The following is a 24,309-nucleotide window of genomic DNA, read 5'->3' on the forward strand; positions in this document are numbered from 1 at the left end:
TGTTTCCTGCAATTAAGAATTCCTCATATCAGTGAGATCATATGATATACCACCTCTTCTTTATCCATTCATCTGTCAATGGACATCTTGGCTCTTTCCACAGTTTGGCTATTGTGGACATTGCTGCTATAAACATCGGGGTGCACGTACCCTTTCGGATCCCTACTTTTGTATCTTTGGGGTAAATACCCAGTAGTGCAATTGCTGGATCATATGGTAGCTCTATTTTCAACTTTTTGAGGAACGTCCATACTGTTTTCCAGAGTGGCTGCACCAGCTTACACTCCCACCACAGTGTAGGAGGGTTCCCCTTTCTCCGCATCCCCGCCAACATCTGTCATTTCCTGACTTGTTAATTTTAGCCATTCTGACTGGTATGAGGTGGTATCTCATTGAGGTTTTGATTTGGATTTCCTGATGCCGAGCGATATTGAGCACTTTTTCATGTGTCTGTTGGCCATTTGGATGTCTTCTTTGGAAAAATGTCTGTTCATGTCTTCTGCCCATTTCTTGATTGGATTCTTTGTTCTTTGGGTGTTGAGTTTCATGAGTTCTTTATAGATTTTGGATACTAGCCCTTTATCTGATATGTTATTTGCAAATATCTTCTCCCATTCTCTCGGTTGTCTTTTGGTTTTGTGGACTGTTTCCTTTGCTTTGCAAAAGCTTTTTATCTTGATGAAGTCCCAATAGTTCATTTTTGCCCTTGCTTCCTTTGCCTTTGGCGATGTTTCTAGGAAGAAGTTGCTGTGGCTGAGGTCGAAGAGGTTGCTGCCTGTGTTCTCCTTTAGGATGTTGATGGACTCCTGTCTCACATTGAGGTCTTTCAACCATTTGGAGTCTATTTTTGTGTGTGGTGTAAGGAAATGGTCCAGTTTCATTCCTCTGCATGTGGCTATCCGATTTTCCCAACACCATTTGTTGAAGAGACTGTCTTTGTTTCATTGGACATTCTTTCCTCCTTTGTCAAAGATTAGTTGACCATAGAGTTGAGGGTCCATTTCCGGGCTCTCTATTCTGTTCCATTGATCTGTGTGTCTGTTTTTGTGCCAGTACCATACTGTGTTGATGATGACAGCTTTGTAATAGAGCTGGAAGTCTGGAATTGTGAAGCTGCCAGCTATGCTTTTCTTGTTCAACATTCCTCTGGCTATTCGAGGTCTTTTCTGGTTCCATACAAATTTTAGGATGATTTGTTCCATTTCTTTGAAAAAAGGGGATAATACTTTGATGGGGATTGCATTGAATGTGTAGATTGCTCTAGGAAGCATTAACATCTTCACAATATTTGTTCTTCCAATCCATGAGTTTGGAACGTTTTTCCATTTCTTTGTGTCTTCCTCAATTTCTTTCATGAGTATTTTATAGTTTTCTGAGTACAGATGATTTGCCTCTTTGGTTAGATTTATTCCCAGGTATCTTATGGTTTTGGGTGCAATTGTAAATGGGATCGACTCCTTAATTTCTCTTTTTTCTGTCTTGCTGTTGGTGTATAGGAATGCCACTGACTTCTGTGCATTGATTTTCTATCCTGCCACTTGACTGAATTCCTGTATGAGTTCTAGCAGTTTTGGGGTGGAGTCTTTTGGGTTTTCCACATAAAGTATCATATCATCTGCAAAGAGTGAGAGTTTGACTTCTTCTTTGCCAATTTGGATGCCTTTGATTTCTTTTTGTTGTGTGATTGCTGTGGCTAGGACTTCCAATACTATGTTGAATAGCAGTGGTGATAGTGGACATCCCTGCTGCTTTCCTGACCTTAGGGGGAAAGCTCTCAGTTTTTCCCCATTTAGAATGATATTTGCTTTAGGTTTTTCATAGATGGCTTTTATGATATTGAGGTATGTACCCTCTATGCCTATACTCTGAAGAGTTTTGATCAAGAAAGGATGCTGTACTTTGTCAAAAGCTTTTTCTGCATCTATTGAGAGGATCATATGATTCTTGTTCTTTCTTTTGTTAATGTATTGTATCACATTGATTGATTTGCAGATGTTGAACCAAACTTGCAGCCCAGGGATAAATCCCACTTGGTCGTGGTGAATAATCCTTTTAATGTACTGTTGGATCCTATTGGCTAGTATTTTGGTGAGAATTTTTGCATCCATGTTCATCAGGGATATTGGTCTGTAGTTCTCCTTTTTGATGGGGTCTTTGTCTGGTTTGGGGATCAAGGTAATGCTGGCCTCATAAAATGAGTTTGGAAGTTTTCCTTCCATTTCTATTTTTTGGAACAGTTTCAGAAGATTAGGTATTAATTCTTCTTGAAATGTTTGGTAGAATTCCCCTCAGAAGCCATCTGGTCCTGGGCTTTTGTTTTTTGGGAGATTTTTGATGACTGCTTCAATTTCCTTACTGGTGATAGGTCTGTTCAGGTTTTCTATTTCTTCCTGGTTCAGTTTTGGTAGTTGATATATCTCTAGGAATGCATCCATTTCTTCCAGGTTATCTAATTTGCTAGCATAGAGTTGCTCATAATATGTTCTTATAATTGTTTGTATTTCTTTGGTGTTGGTTGTGATCTCTCCTCTTTCATTCATGATTTTGTTGATTTGGGTCATTTCTCTTCTCTTTTTGATAAGTCTGGCCAGGGGTTTATCAATCTTGTTAATTCTTTCAAAGAACCAGCTCCTAGTTTTGTTGATCTGTTCCACTGTTCTTTTACTTTCTATTTCATTGTTTTCTGCTCTGATCTTTATTATTTCTCTTCTCCTTCTGGGCTAGACTTTATTTGCTGTTCTTTCTCCAGCTCCTTTAGGTGTACGGTTAGGTTGTGTACTTGAGACCTTTCTTGTTTCTTGAGAAAGGCTTGTATTGCTATATACTTTCCTCTTAGGACTGCCTTTGCTGCATCCCAAAGATTTTGAATAGTTGTGTTTTCATTTTCATTGGTTTCCATGTATTTTTTAAATTCTTCTTTAATTTCCCAGTTGACCCACTCATTCTTTAGTAGCATGCTCTTTAGCCTCCATGTATTTGAGTTCTTTCTGACTTTTGTCTTGTGATGGAGTTCTAGTTTCAAAGCATTGTGGTCTGAAAATAGGCAGGGAATGATCCCAATCTTTTGGTACCGGTTGAGACCTGATTTATGACCTAGGATGTGATCGATTCTGGAGAATGTTCCATGGGCACTAGAGAAGAATGTGTATTCCGTTGCTTTCAGTGGAATGTTCTGATTATGTCTGTGAAGTCCATTTGGTCCAGTGTGTCATTTAAAGTCTTTGTATCCTTGTTGATCTTTTGCTTAGACAATCTGTCCATTTCAATGAGGGGGGTGTTAAAGTCCCCCACTATTATTGTATTGTTAGATATTTACAATTGTTAGATCTTCTTGTTGGATAGACCCTTTAAGTAGGATATAGTGTCCTTCCTCATCTCTTATTACAGTCTTTGGTTTAAAATCTAATTTGCTGATATAAGGATTGTCACCCCAGCCTTCTTTTAGTGTCCATTAGCATGGTAAATGGTTTTCCACCCCCTCACTTTCCATCTGGGGGTGTCTTTGGGTCTAAAATGAGTCTCTTGCAGACAGCATATCAATGGGTCTTGTTTTTTAATCCAATTTGATAGCCTGTGTCTTTGATTGGGGCATTTAGCCTATTTACATTCAGGGTAACTATTGAAAGATAGGATTTTAGTGCCATCGTATTGCCTGTAATGTGACTGCTACTGTATATTGTCTGTGTTCCTTTCTGGTCTATATTGCTTTTAGGCTCTCTCTTTGCTTAGAGGACCCCTTTCAAGATTTCCTGTAGGGCTGGTTTCGTGTTTGCAAATTCCTTTAGTTTTTGTTTGTCCTGGAAGCTTTTTATCTCTCCTTCTATTTTCAGTGACAGCCTAGCTGGATATAGTATTCTTGGCTGCATATTTTTCTCGTTTAGTGCTCTGAATATATCCTGCCAGTCCTTTCTGGCCTGCCAGGTCTCTGTGGATAGGTCTGTTGCCAATCTAATGTTTCTACCATTGTAGGTTACATATCTCTTCTCCCGAGCTGCTTTCAGGATTTTCTCTTTGTCTCTGAGACTCGTAAGTTTTACTATTAGATGTCGGGGTGTTGACCTATTTTTATTGATTTTGAGTGGGGTTCTCTGTGCTTCCTGGATTTTGATGCCTGTTTCCTTCCCCAAATTAGGGAAGTTCTCTGCTATAATTTGCTCCATTATACCTTCTGCCCCTCTCTCTCTTTCTTCCTCTTCTGGGATCCTAATCATTCTAATGTTGTTTCGTCTTATGGTATCGCTTATCTCTTGAATTCTGGCCTCGTGATCCAGTAGTTGTTTATCTCTCTTTTTCTCAGCTTCTTTATTTTCCATCATTTGGTCTTCTATATCACTGATTCCCTCTTCTGCCTCATTTATCCTAGCAGTTAGTGCCCCCATATTTGATTGCAGCTCATTAATAGCCTTTTTGATTTCTACTTGGGTAAATTTTAGTTCTTTTACTTCTCCAGAAAGGGTTTCTCTGATAACTTCCATGCTTTTTCAAGCCCAGCTAGTATCTTTAAAGTGATGATTCTGAACTCTAGATCTGACATCGTACTAATGTCCGTATTCAGTAGGTCCCTGGCAGTCGGTACTGCCTCTTGTTCTTTTTATTGAGGTGATTTTTTCCATCTTGTCATTTTGTCCAGAGGAGAATAGATTAATGAGAGAACAAAATGCTAACAGGGTAACAACATCCCAGAAAATATACTCTAAACAAATCAGAAAAGACCTGAAGCAGTGGAAAAAGAAAGGGAAAGAGAGAAAAAAGAAAAAGATAAAGATAAAGATAAAAACAAACAAAAACAGAACAACAACAACAAAAACAGAATGTGATCAAATATGATCAGGCTGTTATATAGATCAGTGCCACACACTAGATTTTGGGTGTACTTTGGTCTGTTAGAAGAAAGTGCCTCCCAAAATTTTAAAGAAAGAAAAACTTATATATGTACAAATATAAGGGTTGATATGATGAAGGGATGGAATATGACTGTAAAGATGGAAATTATAAAAAATTTTATAAAAGGAATTGATAAGAAGTTGTTTGAAAAAAGAAAGAAGAGGATTAAAAAAAAAGAAAAAAAAAGAGAGAGAATGTGATCAGGCAGGGGAGTAGAAAAAACCACACCACTAGAGATTTATGGTTTATTTTGATCTGTTAGAAGAAACTATCTCAAAATTTTAAAGAGAGAACAACTTATATATATATGCCAAAAATACGGGTAACTACTATGAAGGGATAGAATATAACTCTAAAAATGAAAAATAAAAATGTTTTTTAAAAAAGGGTTTGATAAGATGTTGGTTGAAAAAGGGAAAAAGAAAAATTCAAAAAAAAAAGTTAAAAAAAATTAACTTTGAAAGACTAAAGAATCATGGTAAAAAAGCCACGAATTCTATGTGCATTATTCCCCTAGCGCTGGAGTTCTGCCGTTCTCATTGATTGGTAAATTGGTCTTGGGTGGCTGTTCTCGCTGATCTTCTGGGGGAGGGGCCTGTTGCCGTGGTTTCCAAATGTCTTTGCCGGAGGCGGAATTGCCCCGCCTTTGCCCGGTCCGGGCTAAGTAATCTGCTCGGGTTTGCTCTTGGGAGGTTTTCTTCCCTGCAAGCTTTCTGGACAGCTTTGGAGGCCGAGAGTGAAAATGGTGGCCTCCCAATCTCCTCGGAGGAGGAGCCAAGAACTAGGGGCCCGCTCCTCAGTGAGCCCCCAGAGAAAAGCCGCCAGTCACTCCCGTCTCCCTGGTCTCTGGCCACACTCCGTGCTCACCCGGCCTGTGACCACACATTTCTATCTCTGGCACCCGACCCCGTGTGGAGTCTCCAAACCCAGCAGATCCCTGCGTTGCACTCCCATGCCGCTCCTCCTGGGGGAGGAAGGGGAGTCTCCCGGATCTGCCACTTGTTGGGTCCCTGCTGGAGGAGCAGTGGCCTGACTGTGCCGCGGATCATGGTTTATGGCAACCCCAAGCTGAAAGCCCATGCCTGGGCTCCGTCTCTGCAGCCGGCATCCCCGCTCCGATACCTGGGAGCTCTGCCACACTCAGGCAACCCCGGTCTTTCTGTGACCCCGAGGGTCCTGAGACCACACTGTCCCGTGAGGGTTCCACCCCCAACTTAGCCACTGGAGCGACGTCCCTCAGCGGAGCAGACTTCTAAAAGTTGCGATTTTGTGCTCCGCGGCTCTATCACTTGCCAGAAGCGGCCAACGGAGGCCCCTCCCCCGCCATCTATCCTCCCGACTATTGCCTCGGATTCACTTCTCCGCACGTCCTACCTTCCAGAAAGTGGTCGCTTTTCTGTTCAGAGCGTTGTTGCTCTTCTTTTCTTCGATCTCCTGTTGAGTTTGTAGGTGTTCAGAATGGTTTGATCCCTATCCAGCTGAATTCCTGAGAGGAGACGAAATCCAGGTCTCCTACTCCTCCACCATCTTGCTCCACCACCCCCCCCTTATTTATTTATTTTTGAATGATCATTGCAGCAGGCACATTGCTTGGTGCAACCCACTATATTCTATGTGGATAGAGAGATTTGTTTATTTCCAAAGAGACTCATGTCAAGAAATATTAGTTTGGTTAAAACACTTAGTGGATATTTATAGGTGACACATTCTTCTAATATATCCACTTTGAAACCCTGTTGCTACTATCCGGATTCAAGTAACCATTATCTTTAACCTGGGGTACTAAAATAGCCTTTTAATGATTTCTCTGCCTTCATTTTTTTTTAAGATTTTATTTATTTATTCATGAGAGACAGAGAGAGAGAGAGAGAAGCAGGCTCCCAAGGAGCAGGGAGCCTGATGCGGGACTCGATCCCAGGACCCTGGGATCATGACCTGAGCCGAAGGCAGACGCTTAACCGTCTGAGCCACCCAGGCGCCCTCTGCCTTCATTTTTTAATGCTAGTGTGTTCTCCTTTAATCTGAATTACTGTCCTAAAAATGAAATTTGAACATGTAATTCCCTTTAAAACCATTTAGAGGTGTTTTGCTGAGGATGAAGATGGCCTTCGTAACACACCTTATAAGATCTTGCCTGACCAGGCTGCTGCCTGACTCTCTCACCCCAGCCCTTGCATTCTCTCCCTCAACAATATGTGATAGTCATGCTGAACTTCCTCAAATTTCCTGAGTATGCCATGTTATCTTTAATTCTTAAATCTTTGCACTTATTTAGTTTGCTGAGAACACCATTTTCTTTCCATCTATCCTTTTCATCCAGTTGCCTCACAGAGATCCAAGATCCAAGACACAGTCGTCAAATGTGGCTGGGAGTGGCTAGGAAAATAAGGAGGTAGTGACTGCACTGTGTTTACAGATTACAATCAGATTTCATCATTAAGTGACGAGTGATGTGTGGAAATAAATCACAGTTACTTTTCCTAAATGTAGCAGAGATAAATTATGGGACTCAATTATTGAATAAGTTGATCAACAAAGAACATTTCTTTTCCTGTTTTCAGGATGATCTTTCTGAAGCAATAATTGGGCTATCCAGAAAAATAGGTTATCATGCTTAAGCACTTCAGAAGGCAAATACTTCAGGAGTGAAAATAATGAAGTCAAAGAAGGGGGAAATCTTCTGGACTGTGGTAACTAGAATAGCATTCCTGGTGGGACTAGGGCATGAGCTGTTTCCTCTGTGGCCTGTCCCCCTACCTAAAGATGGCTGGTAATTAAGAAGTCCCTGCTTTAGACATCTTAGGGGATTTGTCCCAGAGAGGTTTGGAATTTACTTTGTTATTAATGTCCCCCCCCCCCCCAAGACGTAGGTTCCACTGGGACCCAATGTCCCCCAGGCCCAGGAAGACAGAATGAGAGAAGTGAGAAGGGTTGGTGTGACTACAAAGTCTGAGTCTCCATAGGCTTATAATGAATAAAAGAGTGAGGGGTCCTGGGCAAAAGCCCTGGTCACCTTGAGACATACTTGGTAAGTTAGGCTGGAGGGTACATGCCTTAGGCTTCTTCTAACCTTAGCATTCAGGTTACTGAGGTTTTATGATGTGACTCTATGGGATTGTTCTTCAGGCTGTCTAAATTTTAAAAATGCTCAACATTCTAGAAATAGCTTCATTAGTGTCACCAGATTCAATATCTATTTAAAATAGTATTTGTAAGTATTTCACAACAGAGTACTTTATGTCTTTCAAAGAGATTTCTCAAAAGAGATTTCGGTTTACAGTAGCTTTGGGAGATAGGAAGGGACAAGTCAGTCTGGCATTTTAAAGTTGAAGCAGGTAAGATGTAGAGAAATGAAAGGAGTAGGTAAAGTTCATATGGCTCCTCAATGGCAGCATTTGTTTTTGTTTTTGTTTTGTTTTGTTTTAAAGATTTTATTTATTTATTTGACAGAGACAGAGATAGCAAGAGCAGGAACACAAGCAGTGGGAGTGAGAGAGGGAGAGCAGGCTTCCTGCCGAGGAGGGAGCCCAATGTGGGACTCAATCCCAGGACCCTGGGATCATGACCTGAGCCGAAGGCAGACGCTTAACGACTGAGCCACCCAGGCGCCCTCAATGGCAGCATTTGTAAGTGATATCTGACTGTTTTGGGCTCTCAGTCAGGTATTTTATACAATAGATGGATCCCACTTATTTTCCAGAAAAGGAAATTCCTGAGGAGTCAGAGAAGGATCCTTCCCCCAGTAATACATAGTAACAGATCTTTCTTTCCTCTGTCCAAGTGTGAAAACACATGTATATGCCTGGTTTAAGCCCCAAGATCTTGGTGAATGTCCTGCAATGAGTGCATTCCTCTCTCTTCAGGGTTAGGAGATATTTTTCTCATCCTGAGATGCTCTTGTTTTTTGTCAGTCCTGATTCACATTGTGGGAAGAGTATCTGGAGGAGACCAGAAACTAGATCCAAGAGATCAGAAATTATCCTCATTCCTTTTGCTTTTCCATGATCTCTCAATTTCCACATCTGTCTCATTTCTTTCCACATCAATACTGATATTGTGTGGGGTAAATCTTAAGGAAAACATGATAGCACTGTAATCTGGGTAGATTAGTGTAAAACATAGAGCAGGATACCTTGAGATGGGGTAGTATGCTGACCCAAGGAGAGAAATTCTGGACAGTCTGCAGTGCAATATCTGGAAATCAATACAACAGATTTAGATAAGGGAGCTCACATTTGGAAAGGCTCAGTGTCAGTGGATGTTTCAACCCCCAAAATTTTTGGTGTCTGTTGAAACAAATAGGAAATCCCTTGGGTGGCATACATTTTCTTTCCTTTCTCCTTCCTTCCTTCCTTCCCTCTTTTCTTTTTTCTTTCTTTTTTTTTTCTTTCTTCCTTCTTTCTTTCTTCCTTCTTTCTTTCTTTCTTTTTCTCTTTTTTTCTCCACACTTTGTTCTAGATTTTAGGCTTCAGCAATGAACAAGATAGAATATTTCCCTTTCCTTAAAATCTAGCAAAGAGCAAATAATCCCTATTTAATGGTCTGGGTGAATTCCTAGGAGACAGGATGGAATGAGATGCAGACAACATTTGTCAGGTAATGGAAGACATGATGTGATATGGTGGGTGACAACAGGACACCTTTGAGAAAATCAGAAATAATTGGTACGCCTGAAGTGGAGAGAGAATTAGACATGAGCTAATTGATCTGATGAAGTAAAAGGGTTTTGTGGGTCTTGTTAACCATTTTGGACTTCATGTTAATGGAAAGAGGAAACTCTTCAATTAGAATAGTGGCACAAGCAAGTTTGAGTTATAAAAAGAACAATTCTGGATAATGTCAATGGGATGGAAGACAGTGAAAGTAAATGTGGAGAGACCAGATTTGTTGTGATGGTTCAGGTGAGAAAAGTTGAGTGACCTGAATGATGGCTGTGGGATGGGTAGCAGGGCCTATATGAGAAGTGAGCAAAAAGGGAGAGTGGTAACATATAGTAAATGAGTGACAAGCATGAAGAGAGGAAGGAGTCAAGGATGGCTCTCAGTCTGGCTTGAGTACCTTGTAGGTGGTACTGCCAGTCACTGAGTTAGAGCTACTGGGAGTGGAGCACCTACAGGGCAAGGAAGACAAGAAACTAAATTTCAGAAAGATTGGTTTCAGAGTGAGTGTGAGACACACAGGGTCATCAGAGAGCTGAACACTCAGGTCTGTAGTTCAGACGAGCTATGTGGGCTGAATAAATACATTTGGGATTCATTGTTATATTTAGGGTAAGTGTAGAAGGACAATATTCTGAGGGCCACCAATATTCAAATGATGACCAGGCAAGGTGAGCTCTCTAAGGACTCGGTGAAGGCACTGCAAGGCAGGCAGGAAAAAACATGAAGCTGAGGTATCACCACTACCAAGAGACAGGAGAGTTTTACAAAGGAAGAAGTGATCATTGGTGTAAAATGTACTGTCATCTGATTTAGAGACTTGGATATCATTGGAGATTTTGATGAGGTAGTTTCAATAGAGCCAGCTCATCCACCATTTGACAACAGGCCACATGCAATAGACATATATTTATTTCTTATACTTGGATTTTAAGGTCTGTATTTTCTTCATAAATATAATAGAGTCACAAAATGACAGAGAGGAACCAAACCGTTGTCTCAGATTTCCTCCTTCTGGGTCTGTCCATCAAGCCAGAGCAGTGGAATCTGTTCTATGTCCTGTTCCTGGCCATGTATGTTACCACCATCCTGGGGAACCTTCTCGTCATTGTCCTCATTCGCCTGGACTCCCACCTCCACACGCCCATGTATTTGTTTCTCAGCAATTTATCCTTCTCTGACCTCTGCTTCTCCTCTGTCACAATGCCCAAATTGCTGCAGAACATGCAGAGCCAAGTCCCATCCGTCCCCTATGCTGGCTGCCTGACCCAGATGTACTTCTTCCTGTTTTTTGGAGACCTAGAGAGCTTCCTCCTGGTGGCCATGGCCTATGACCGCTATGTGGCCATCTGCTTCCCTTTGCACTATACCACCATCATGAGCCCCAAGCTCTGTCTCTCCCTGGTGGTGCTTTCCTGGGTGCTGACCATGTTCCATGCTATGTTACACACTCTGCTCATGGCCAGATTGTGGTTTTGTGCGGACAACACAATCCCCCACTTTTTCTGTGATATGTCTGCTCTGCTGAAGCTGGCCTGCTCTGACACTCGAGTTAATGAGTTGGTGATACTTATCATGGGAGGGCTCATTCTTGTCCTCCCGTTCCTACTCATCATCATGTCTTATGCACGGATTGTGTCCTCCATCCTGAAGGTCCCTTCTGCCAGGGGCATCCGCAAGGCCTTCTCCACCTGTGGTTCCCACCTCTCTGTGGTGTCTCTCTTCTATGGGACAATTATTGGTCTCTACTTGTGCCCATCAACTAATAGTTCTACTGTTAAGGAGACTGTCATGGCTATGATGTACACTGTGGTCACCCCCATGCTGAACCCCTTCATCTACAGCCTGAGGAACAGAGACATGAAGGGAGCCCTAGGAAGAGTCTTTTGGGAAAAGAAAGAATCATTCTCTCTAAAATGGTAACAATTGAGATTTTTACATTATTTAATTCAGTGGGTACAGTAATGTTGATAATGGGGTATTACTCTAAATCAGTGGCTTTTTCCCTTCCAATTTTAAAGCCATCAACCTTTTTGTTCAAATAAAACCCCATGCTAAAGGCAAATACGAAACTGTGATGATGACTTAGCTGCTCTGAGGTAGAGTTGAGGGTGGGAAACCAGTCTGCTCTGAATCTTTATTTCCCTCTTGCCAGGTGGAATTGAAGTTTGAAAATAAGATTTATATTCCTTTGTGCAAAATACTGTATTCCCTTCAATTTAGGAATTTCCTCCTTCTTCTTCTTCTTTTCTTCTTCTTCTTCTTCTTCCTCTTCTTCTTCTTCCTTCTTCTTCTTCCTCTTCTTCCTCTTCTTCTTCTTTTTCTTTCTTCTTCTTTCTTTCTTCTTCTTCTTCCTCTTCTTCTTCTTTCTTCTTCTTTCTTCTTCTCCTTTTCTTCTTCTTCTCCTTCTCCTCCTTCTCCTTCTTCTTCTTCCTTCTTCTTCTTCTTCCTTCTTCTTTTCTTCTTCTTCTTCTTTCTTCTCTTCTTCTTTCCCCTTCCCTTCTTTTTCTTCTTCTTTCTTCTTCTTCCTTCCCCTCCTCCTCCTCCTCCTCCTCCTCCTCCTCCTCCTCCTCCTCCTCCTTCTTCTTCTTCTTCTTCTTCTTCTTCTTCTTCTAGAATCATCTATCCTCTTTAGAGAGAGAGAGAGAGGGAGAAAGAGTAGGGGCAATGGTGGAAGGAGAGAGAGAATCCTGAAGTCATTTCCCTGCTGAGTGCAGAGCCCCAACCCGGGTTTTGATCCCATGACCCTGAGATCATGACCCCAGCCTAAATCAAGAGTTGGCCGCTCAATTGTTTGAGCCACCCAGGCACCCATAGGAATTATCTTCTTAAAACATCACTGTAACCATTGCTTTTTTTCCTGCCCAGGAATCCTCAGTAATGCACACAAGTGAAGAAAGAATAAAATCCAACCTTTCCTTCTCACAGAACACAGAGACTCCTGGAGCCTCAACTTCTATATATACCTTATTCTCCACTATGAATAAAAGCACCTTTTATTTCCCTCTCTCCATCCATATGCTTGCCTCATTCTATCCTTTAATTCTAATTATATTTTTTGAGCCACATCAGAAAAATCACTCTTTAAAAGAAAACAAATAGCAAGCACTTGTTGGGTGCTTTTGTATGTGTCAGGTACTTTTCCAATCTATTAAACTACCACCTCTAAGGTGTTGGTCCTATTATTATCCCATTTTATAGCTAAAATGATAGAAGGGTAAGCTTACTGTCTCACATCTCATAAGAAGTTCAGATTGGAACCTAGGCAGTTTGGCTTACAGCCCAAGATCCTCACGACTACACTATACTGTGTCTTGAGACTATAGAATCATACTCCCTCCATTGTAATGGTGCATTCTGTTCAATTCCAGTCACTTGTCAGTTGATCATGCTTTCATATATTTCTTTCATATCTTCATTTTTCTGGTTAAATTATGATCATTTTCATATATAATCATAGAGTATAAAACAGGAGTTCTAAAGCCATATCCCAGTGACCAAGCAATTCAAGTAGATGAGTGTAAAGTATATCAGATTTAAGAAAAATCAACTTCAGAAATATGATCAAAGGTATTTTATTTTATTAATATATGGAGTATGCCTCTATCATAACTCAAAATTTATGCCACTGGAGTTGATATTTTAACTTTGATATTGAAAAAATTCTAAATAAAAATAGAAATAATCATTAAATACATTATTGGATTTTTTAACTCCTTTGATTTGGAAGCAAAACCTGGCACCTTTTCTTCTGACCAAGATGTCAGTGTGAAGTCCTTTGTTTTTTTCTTGAATTGTTTAGTGGAGAATTTAGGCTTGGGCCCATTAAACTGGGAGTGATATTTAGATTTTTTTTTTTTTCTGTTTAATAATAGGCAAGAGCTGTTCACAAACGCCCTTTGAATATGGATCAAATCTTTGCACAGACATTTTTATAATTAGGGTCACTTTTTTGGAGGTATAAGTAGAATTCTGATATTCCAATGTTGTCTTAATATTTTTCAGTATTATGTTGCACAATGTTCCATTAACTTTAATTTTCCCTCTTCATTTACACCATCATATTAATTGGGAAATGTGAACTAATAGGTTCATATAACATATAATGTTATTTTATTGTAAAAAAATGAACAATTTAAGGAACTCATCATTCAACTCCATAATTTCATGTATGTAGATCAGTCATTGTTTTCATTTCTGTAAATGAATTTTAGCTATAGTGAGTAGTTTGCATTATTCTTTGCTGAATTATGTTTTCAAAGTACATTTTTTAAGGGAATCCATCAGCTGAATGATATATTTGTGCAATTATATGTGAATGTATTTGCAGAGAAATATTCAGAGTGTTTACATGATTTGCAATGTCAAGTTAAGCCCATGTATTGAGTCAAATCTTCACAAGTGATATGAGAATTTAAAAAAAAAAATTATTGTATGACATGAGTAACTTGTTTTCTTTAAACATTTCCAAAACCTTTTTGGCCCCATGCCTGATCTCCATGTAGTGCTGAAGATTACTATTTTGTTTATCTAATTTTTGAAGTAGAGCATTGGCCAACTGGTTCAATTCTTGGGAGCATTTCCTTTTTTTTTTTTTTTTTTTTGCGAGAGAGAGAATGAGAGAGAGCACGAGAGGGAGGAGGGTCAGAGGGAGAAGCAGACTCCCTGCTGAGCAGGGAGCCCGATGTGGGACTCGATCCTGGGACTCCAGGATCATGACCTGAGCCGAAGGCAGTCGCTTAACCAACTGAGCCACCCAGGCGCTCGGGAGCATTTTCAATTCATGATATTAACTACCATTCTATTATGCATTTTATTTTTGACATTTTAACATTGAAAAATATTATAATAAATGAACTCAAATGCGGTGTCATGCAAAATATTGCCACTTTGGATTTAATTTTTAAAAACAAATTTGATCATATTACCAATACTATCAGAGTGCTATTTGTTAGACTTACTAATATTGACCAGGTAACATTAAAATTTTGAAGTTATTTTTTCTCCAATAAAAATATAGCTAATTTCTTGATATTGTGTCTATTAGGGAATCTTTCCCAAGGTTTCTTTGAAAGGACCAAACCTTTCATCAACATCACAAATAAACATAGTGAATTCAGTGATATTATATTTATGTTCTCATGTGCCAAGACATATAAATGCCTGTTTCTGTTTGAAGCGCATAATTTTTGCTAAATCCTAAAGACCATCATTTACTACTCAAAATCTAAAAAGTGTGAAGTCCAGTCAATTACTTCATTTAATACAACAGCATTGCACAATATCATTGTTCATTTTATAATCATATTGAAAAATAAACTAAAAATTTCAGTCTTATTTTGCTTCTAAAATATAATGTTTTTATACATTGATCATTTTAAGATTCATTTAATGAAAAATAGGTTTGACACAGGTGTTCTTTGCTTGCTTATTAAATGTGTTGGGATTCCATACATTCCAGAAAGATTCTCACTTTTTCCTGAAAAACATAGTATTTATTTTTCCATTTTTGATATCTCTATGAATCCAGTAAATGTTACCTTCTTCTGAGAAAAGGAATACCAAGAAGGCAATGATACATGCTGATGAATTGGAGAGTTTATGCTCTGTCCAAAAGGACAAAGTGCTACTGAGCCACGGGAGGTTGCTTTTGTGTAGGAATATGGCCCCAGAACCACATTTTCTCCCAGCTATTTGGCCCCATGTCTGACCTCTGTTGGTACAGATGCTCAACATTTTGTGTCTCCAATTTATTAAGCAAAGTTCTTGAGAGCACATTCTGTTAAACTACCTATTTGGATTAAAGTATAATTATTAAACTATGAACTATACATTTGGTTTTTTATGACATCTTTCAGCTTCTAATATTGACAACAATTAATGTAAAAATTAATATTCTTCAGGTTAAATAAAACATGTTTGCACTCCAGATGCAGCCTTTTATAGAACTGCCCTTAATCTTGGGCAAAATGGACCCCTCTACTGGGTCACATTTGCCCCACTTTGGCACTACTGACATTTTGAGCTGGACAATTCCTTCTTGTGGGTGCAGTCCCATGCACCATAGATGTTTAGCCACATCCCTCACCTCCATCCACTTGTTGCTAGTGGCATTACTCCTCCTTCCAGCTGTGAGAACCGAAAGTGTCTTCAGACATTGCCAAATGGCCTCAGGTGTGGTGTGCGTGCATAATCACCCCAGCTGAGATCCACTGCTTCAGAGAGCTCTTACACATCACAAACACACATTGGTGCCTCCTCTATTGGGGATCTGGAGCTCAGTTCTGGCATAGCAGGGTCCAGAACCAGAAAGACCACTCTTGCAATTTATAGCATTCAAGTCCCAGGGAAAGACTCCATCCCTTCACTTGCCCAAGGTTTCTAAGACAGAAGCAACTACATCTTAATGTTGAAAAGGCTTGTGACCTGTGCTTCTGCTGATGTCAGTGGTGGACACTGCTTCAGAGTATAGGGAGAGTTGGACCAGCGGAGTTCTGAGGTCAGAGAAAAGACTGAGAAACTTGTCAAGCCCTCCCTTTCATATAGCATAATTGCAATGGATTCTTGCATGAAGGAGGTATTGTTTCTTAAAGTGCTGAGCATCCTGTTTCTTCCAGTTCAGTATCCATAACACTTGAACATAACATTGAAAAACATTTTGAAATATAAAATAATTTATATTACTTATAATGTTTATGCATGTAGCCCAAAAAAACATGTATGAAATATGATTTGACAGTTTACATTGGCAACTGGATGAACTTTGAACACTAAATTGGAAAATCGTTTTATTTTTTATGATATAAAACAAATTAAAATTTTAAGAAATCAACAAATATCAGCTTTATTTCATTCAGTAAAAATTTTATATTATTTTGAATTTTATTTTCCCTGTCACATAAAATTGTACTGTTTTAAAAAAAACTTTATTAACTCATTTCAAAAATAATAACTCCAATTTTCCATTTACTTGAATATCATTTATTGTGAAATTTCATATTTGAACACAATTACATTTTATTTTTAAATCCTTAGATCATTGAAATAAATAGAAATGTAAACTATATTAACACATAATTTTTTCTTGTTGTTATGTTAATCACCATACATTACATCATTAGTTTTTCATATAGTGTTTCATGATTCATTGTATGCATATAACACCCAGTGCTCCATGCAGAACGTGACCTCTTTAATACCCAGCACCAGGCTAACCTATCTTCCCACCACCCACCCCTCTAGAACCCTCAGGTTGTTTTTCACAGTCCATAGCCTCTCATGGTTCGTCTCCCCCTCCGATTTCCCCCCCTTCATTCTTCCCCTCTTGCTATCTTCTTCTTCTTCTTTTTTTAACATATAATGTATTATTTCCTTCAGACCTACAGATTTGAGACTCAACAGTCTTGCACACTTCACAGCACTCACTGAGTTGACCATAGAGTTGAGGGTCCTTTTCTTGGCTCTCTATTTTGTTCCATTGATCTATGTGTCTGTTTTTGTGCCAGCACCATACTGTCTTGATGATGACAGCTTTGTAATACAACTTGAAGTCCAGAATTCTGATGCAACCAGCTTTGCTTTTCTTTTTCAACATTCCTCTGGCTATTCGAGGTCTTTTCTGGTTCCATACAAATTTTAGGATGATTTGTTCCATTTCCTTGAAAAAAGTGGATGGTATTTTGATGGGGATTGCATTGAATGTGTAGATTGCTCTAGGTAGCATTGACATCTTCACAATATTTGTTCTTCCAATCCATGAGCATGGAATGTTTTTCCATTTCTTTGTGTCTTCCTCAATTTCTTTCATGAATATTTTATAGTTTTCTGAGTACAGATCCTTTGCCTCTTTGGTTAGTTTATTCCTAGATATCTTATCGTTTTGGGTGCAATTGTAAATGGGATCGACTCCTTAAATTCTTTCTTCTGTCTTGTTGTTGGTGTATTGGAATCACATAGTGGAAATCCCTGCCGTGTTCCTGACCTTAGGGGGAAAGCTCTGTTTTTCCCCATTGAGAATGATATTCGCTGTGAGTTTTTCATAGATGGTTTTATGATCTTGAGGTATGTGCCCTCTATCCCTATACTCTGAAGAGTTTTGATCAAGAAAGGATGCTGTACTAATGTCCACAATAGCCAAACTGTGGAAAGAGCCAAGATGTCCATCGACAGATGAATGGATAAAGAAGATGTGGTATATATATATACAATGGAATATTATGCAGCCATCAAAAGGAATGAAATCTTGCCATTTGCAACAACGTGGATGGAACTGGAGGGTCTTATGCTGAGCGAAATAAGTCAAACAGAGAAAGACATGTATCATATAACCTCACTGATATGAGGAATTCTTAATCTCAGGAAACAAACTGAGGGTTGCTGGAGTGGGGGGTGGGGTGGGAGGGATGGGGTGACTGGGTGATGGACACTGGGGAGGGTATGTGCTCTGGTAAGCGCAGTGAATTGTGCAAGACTGTTGAATCTCAGATCTGTACCTCTGAAACAAATAATGCAATATATGTTAAGAAAAAAAAAGAAGAGAGCAGGAGGCGAAGAATGAAGGGGGGGAATCGGAGGGGGAGACGAACCATGAGAGACGATGGACTCTAAAAAAGAAACTGAGTTCTAGAGGGGAGGGGGGTGGGAGGATGGGTTAGCCTGGTGATGGGTATTAGGGAGGGCACGTTCTACATGAAGCACTAGGTGTTATGCACAATGAATCATGGAACACTACATCAAAAACTAATGATGTCGGGGTGGAGCAAGATGGCGAAGGAGTAGGAGACCTGGATTTCGTCTCCTCTCAGGAATTCAGCTGGATAGGGATCAAACCATTCTGAACACCTACGAACTCAACAGGAGATCGAAGAAAAGAAGAGCAACAACGCTCTGAACAGAAAAGCGACCACTTTCTGGAAGGTAGGACATGCGGAGAAGTGAATCCCAGGCGATATTCGGGAGGAGAGACAGCGGGGGAGGGGCCTCCGTCGGCCGCTTCTGGCAAGTGATAGAGCCGCAGAGCACAAAATTGGAACTTTTAAAAGTCTGCTCCGCTGAGGGACATCACTCTGGTGGCTAAGCGGGGGGTGGAACCCTCGCGGGACAATGTAGTCTCAGGACCCTCGGGGTCACAGAAAGACCGGGGGTGCCTGAGTGTGGCCGAACTCCCAGGTAATGGAGCAGGGAAACTGGCTGCAGAGGCGGAGCCCAGGCACGGGCTCTCAGCTCGGGGTTGCCATAAACCGTGATCCGCGGCACAGTTGGGCCCCTGCTCCTCCAGCAGGGACCCAACAAGCGGCAGATCCGGGGAGACTCACCTTCCTCCCCCGGGAGGAGATGCGTGGGAGTGCACCGCAGGGATTTGCTGGGTTTGGAGACTCCACCCAGGATCGGGTGCCAGAGATAAAAATGTGCGGTCACAGGCCGGGTGAGCGCGGAGTGTGGACGGAGACCGGGGACGCGGGGGGGCCTGACGGCTTTTCTCTGGGGGCTCACTGAGGAGCGGAGCCCCGAGTTCTTGGTTCCTTCGGGGTGGAGATTGGGAGGCCGCCATTTTCACTCTGCGCCTCCAAAGCTGTAGGGAAAGCTCGCAGGGAACAAAAGCTCCGGAGAGCAACCCGAGCAGATTACTTAGCCGGGAGGGGGCAAGGGCGGGGCAATTCCGCCTCCGTCAGAGACATTTGGAAACCACGGCAACAGGCCCCTCCCCCAGAAGATCAGTGAGAACAGCCAGCCAACACCAAGTTTACCGATCAATGAGAACGGCAGAACTCCAGCGCTAGGGGACTACTGCACATAGAATTCATGGCTTTTTTACCATGATTCTTTAGTCTTTCAAAGTTAATTTTTTTTAACTGTCTTTTTTTTCTTTTTTCTTTTTTTTTTTTTTTGAATTTTTCTTTTTCCCTTTTTCAACCAACATCTTATCAATCCCTTTTTTAAAAAACATTTTTATTTTTCATTTTTAGAGTCATATTCTATCCCTTCAGAGTAGTTACCCGTATTTTTGGCATATATATATATATATAAGTTGTTCTCTCTTTAAAATTTTGAGATAGTTTCTTCTAACAGATCAAAATATGCCCTAAATCTCTAGTATATGGTTTTTTCTACTCCCCTGCCTGATCACATTCTCTCCCTTCTTTTTTCTTTTTTTAAATCCTTTCTTTTTTCAAACAACTTCTTATCAATTCCTTTTATAAAATTTTTTATAATTTCCATCTTTACAGTCATATTCCATCCCTTCATCATATCAACCCTTATATTTGTACATATATAAGTTTTTCTTTCTTTAAAATTTTGGGAGGCACTTTCTTCTAACAGACCAAAATACACCCAAAATCTAGTGTGTGGCACTGATCTGTATACCAGCCTGATCATATTTGATCACATTCTGGGTTTTGTTGTTGTTGTTGTTTTGTTTTGTTCTGTTTTTGTTTGTTTTTATCTTTATCTTTTCCTTTTTCTTTTTTTTTTCTTTTTCTTCTTTCTCTCTTTCCCTTTCTTTTCCCACTACTTCAGGTCTTTTCTGATTTGTTTAGAGTATATTTTCTGGGGATGTTGTTACTCTGTTAGCATTTTGTTCTCTCATTAATCTATTCTCCTCTGCACAAAATGACAAGACGGAAAAAATCACCTCAACAAAAAGAACAAGAGGTAGTACCGACTGCCAGGGACCTACTCCATACGGACATTAGTACGATCTCAGATCTAGAGTTCAGAATCATCACTTTAAAGATACTAGCTGGGCTTGAGAAAGGCATGGAAGTTATTAGAGAAACCCTTTCTGGAGAAGTAAAAGAACTAAAATCCAATGAAGTAGAAATCAAAAAGGCTATTAAATGCAATCAAATATGGGGCACTAACTGCTAGGTTAAATGAGGCAGAAGAGAGAATCAGTGATATAGAAGACAAAATGATGGAAAATAAAGAAGCTGAGAAAAAGAGAGATAAACAACTACTGGATCACGAGGGCAGAATTCGACAGATAAGCGATAGCATAAGACAAAACAACATTAGAATAATTGGGATCCCAGAAGAAGAAGAAAGAGAGAGAGGGCCAGAAGGTATAATGGAGCAAATTATAGCAGAGAACTTCCCTAAGTTGGGGAAGGAAACAGGCATCAAAATCCAGGAGGCACAGAGAACCCCCATCAAAATCAATAAAAATAGGTCAACACCCCGACATCTAATAGTAAAACTTACGAGTCTCATAGACAAAGAGAAAATCCTGAAAGCAGCTCAGGAGAAGAGATATGTAACCTACAATGGTAGAAACATTAGATTGGCAACAGACCTATCCACAGAGACCTGGCAGGCCAGAAAGGACTGGCATCATATATTCAGAGCACTAAACAAGAAAAATATGCAGCCAAGAATACTATATCCAGCTAGGCTGTCATTGAAAATAGAAGGAGAGATAAAAACCTTCCAGGACAAACAAAAACTAAAGGAATTTGCAAACACAGAATGAGACCTACAAGAAATCTTGAAAGGGGTCCTCTAAGCAAAGAGAGAGCCTAAAAGCAACATAGACCAGAAAGGAACACAGACAATATACAGTAGCAGTCACCTTACAGGCAATACAATGGCACTAAATTCCTATCTTTCAATAGTTACCCTGAATGTAAATGGGCTAAATGCCCCAATCAAAGACACAGGCTATCAGATTGGATTAAAAAACAAGACCCATCGATATGCTGTCTGGAAGAGACTCATTTTAGACCCAAAGACACCCCCAAATGGAAAGTGAGGGGGTGGAAAACCATTTACCATGCTAATGGACACCAAAAGAAAGCTGGGGTGCCAATCCTTATATCAGACAAATTAGATTTTAAACCAATGACTGTAATAAGAGACGAGGAAGGACACTATATCCCACTTAAAGGGTCTATCCAACAAGAAGATCTAACAATTGTAAATATCTATGCCCCTAACATGGGAGTAGCCAGTTATATAAGGCGATTAATAACAAAAGCAAAGAAACACATTGACAACAATACAATAATAGTGGGGGACTTTAACACCCCCCTCACTGAAATGGACAGATCGTCTAAGCAAAAGATCAACAAGGAAATAAAGGCTTTAAATGACACACTGGACCAAATGGACTTCACAGACATATTCAGAACATTCCATCCCAAAGTAACAGAATACACATTCTTCTCTAGTGCCCATGGAACATTCTCCAGAATAGATCACATCCTAGATCACAATCAGGTCTCAACTGGTACCAAAAGATTGGGATCATTCCCTGTCTATTTTCAGACCACAATGCTTTGAAACTAGAACTCAATCACAAGAGGAAAGTCAGAAAGAACTCAAATACATGGAGGCTAAAGAGCATCCTACTTAAGAATGAATGGGTCAATCAGGAAATTAAAGAAGAATTTAAAAAATTCATGGAAACCAATGAAAATGAAAACAGAACTGTTCAAAATCTTGGGATGCAGTAAAAGCAGCCCTAAGAGGAAAGTATATAGCAATGCAAGCCTTTCTCAAGAAACAAGAAAGGTCTCAAGTACCCAACCTAACCCTACCCCCTAAAGGAGCTGCAGAAAGAACAGCAAATAAAGCCTAAACCCAGAAGGAGAAGAGAAATAATAAACATCAGAGCAGAAATCAATGAAATAGAAACCAAAACAACAGTAGAAGAGATCAACGAAACGAGGAGCTGGTTCTTTGAAAGAATTAACAAGATTGATAAACCCCTGGCCAGACTTATCAAAAAGAGAAGAGAAATGACCCAAATCAACAAAATCATGAATGAAAGAGGAGCGATCACAACCAACACCAAAGAAATAGAAAAAATCATAAGAACATATTATGTGAATTAAAAAAAAATTAAAATAAATAAATAAATAAATAAATAATTTAGAAAGAAAGAAAGAACATATTATGAGCACCTCTATGCCAGCAAATTAGATAACCTGGAAGAAATGGAGGCATTCCTAGAGATGTATCAACTACCAAAACTGAACCAGGATGAAATAGAAAACCTGAACAGACCTATAACCACTAAGGAAATTGAAGCAGTCATCAAAAATCTCTCAAAAAACAAAAGCCCAGGACCAGATGGCTTCTGAGGGGAATTCTACCAAACATTTCAAGAAGAACTAATACCTATTCTGAAACTCTTCCAAAAAACAGAAATTGAAGGAAAACTTCCAAACTCATTTTATGAGGCCAGCATTACCTTGATCCCCAAACCAGACAAAGACCACATCAAAAAGGAGAATTACATGGTGAACATGGATGCAAAAATTCTCACCAAAATACTAGCCAATAGGATCCAACAGTACATTAAAAGGATTATTCACCATGACCAAGTGGGATTTATCCCTGGGCTGCAAGGTTGGTTCAACATCCGCAAATCAATCAATGTGATACAATACATTAACAAAAGAAAGAACAAGAATCATATGATCCTCTCAATAGATGCAGAAAAAGCATTTGACAAAGTACAGCATCCTTTCTTGATCAAAACTCTTCAGAGTATAGGGATCGAGGGTACATACCTCAATATCATAAAAGCCATCTATGAAAAAACTACAGCAAATATCATTCTCAATGGGGAAAAACTGAGAGCTTTCCCCCTAAGGTCAGGAACGCGGCAGGGATGTCCACTATCACCACTGCTATTCAACATAGTATTAGAAGTCCTAGCCACAGCAATCAGACAACAAAAAGAAATCAAAGGCATCCAAATTGGCAAAGAAGAAGTCAAACTCTCACTCTTTACAGATGATATGATACTTTATGTGGAAAACCCCAAAGATTCCACCCCAAAACTGCTAGAACTCGTACAGGAATTCAGTAAAGTGGCAGGATAGAAAATCAATGCACAGAAGTCAGTGGCATTCCTATACACCAACAACAAGGCAGAAGAAAGAGAAATTAAGGAGTCGATCCCATTTACAATTGCACCCAAAACCATAAGATATCTAGGAATAAATCTAACCAAAGAGACAAAGGATCTGTACTCAGAAAACTATAAAATACTCATGAAAGAAATTGAGGAAGACACAAAGAAATGGAAAAACGTTCCATGCTCATGGATTGGAAGAACAAATATTGTGAAGATGTCAATGCTACCTAGAGCAATCTACACATTCAATGCAATCCCCATCAAAATACCATCCCCTTTTTTCAAAGAAATGGAACAAATCATCCTAAAATTTGTATGGAACCAGAAAAGACCTCGAATAGCCAGAGGAATGTTGAAAAAGAAAAGCATAGCTGGCGGCTTCACAATTCCAGAATTTCAGCTCTATTACAAAGCTGTCATCATCAAGGCAGCATGGTACTGGCACAAAAACAGACACACAAATCAATGGAACAGAATAGAGAGCCCAGAAATGGACCCTCAACTCTATGGTCAACTCATTTTGACAAAGCAGGAAAGAATGTCCAATGGAAAAAAGACAGTGTCTTCAACAAATGGTGTTAGGAAAATTGGACAGCCACATGCAGAAGAATGAAACTGGACCATTTCCTTACACCACACACAAAAATAGACTCCAAATGGTTGAAAGACCTCAACGTGAGACAGGAATCCATCAAAATCCTAAAGGAGAACACAGGCAGCAACCTCTTCGACCTCAGCTGCAGCAACTTCTTCCTAGAAACATCACCAAAGGCAAGGGAAGCAAGGGCAAAAATGAACTATTGGAACATGATCCAGATAAAAAAGCTTTTGCACAGCAAAAGAAACAGTCCACAAAACCAAAAGACAACCGACAGAATGGGAGAAGATATTTGCAAATGACAT

General features: G+C 39.8%; 2 protein-coding genes across 3 annotated transcripts in view; one reads left to right on the forward strand and one right to left on the reverse strand.

Annotated features, from left to right (window-relative positions):
• LOC118025178 (olfactory receptor 139) overlaps nucleotides 1-24,309 on the reverse strand; it is a 274,130-nt gene that overhangs the window by 238,650 nt on the left and 11,171 nt on the right. The window contains exon 4 of one of the 2 annotated variants that reach the window (XM_035027516.1): nucleotides 9,017-9,078. The exons of the other annotated variant lie outside the window; for it this stretch is intronic. Within the exon in view, the coding sequence (XP_034883407.1) occupies nucleotides 9,017-9,078 (62 nt within the window). The remainder of the gene's footprint in view (nucleotides 1-9,016; nucleotides 9,079-24,309) is intronic. 2 annotated transcript variants of the gene reach the window in all.
• On the forward strand, nucleotides 10,515-11,542 carry LOC118025182 (olfactory receptor-like protein DTMT). Its single transcript, XM_035027522.1, has one exon. It carries the CDS (start codon nucleotides 10,515-10,517, stop codon nucleotides 11,463-11,465), a length of 951 nt encoding a protein of 316 aa, XP_034883413.1. The 3' UTR covers nucleotides 11,466-11,542.

Source organism: Mirounga leonina, unplaced genomic scaffold, assembly GCF_011800145.1.
Source record: "Mirounga leonina isolate KUSES-001 unplaced genomic scaffold, KU_Mleo_1.0 Mir_200, whole genome shotgun sequence".
Classification (NCBI taxonomy): Eukaryota; Metazoa; Chordata; class Mammalia; order Carnivora; family Phocidae; genus Mirounga; species Mirounga leonina.

What these genes read in the sequence shown, in the direction of transcription:
- LOC118025182 (XM_035027522.1), top strand. Translation starts at nt 10,515, where the DNA reads ATGACAGAGAGGAACCAAACCGTTGTCTCAGATTTCCTCCTTCTGGGT.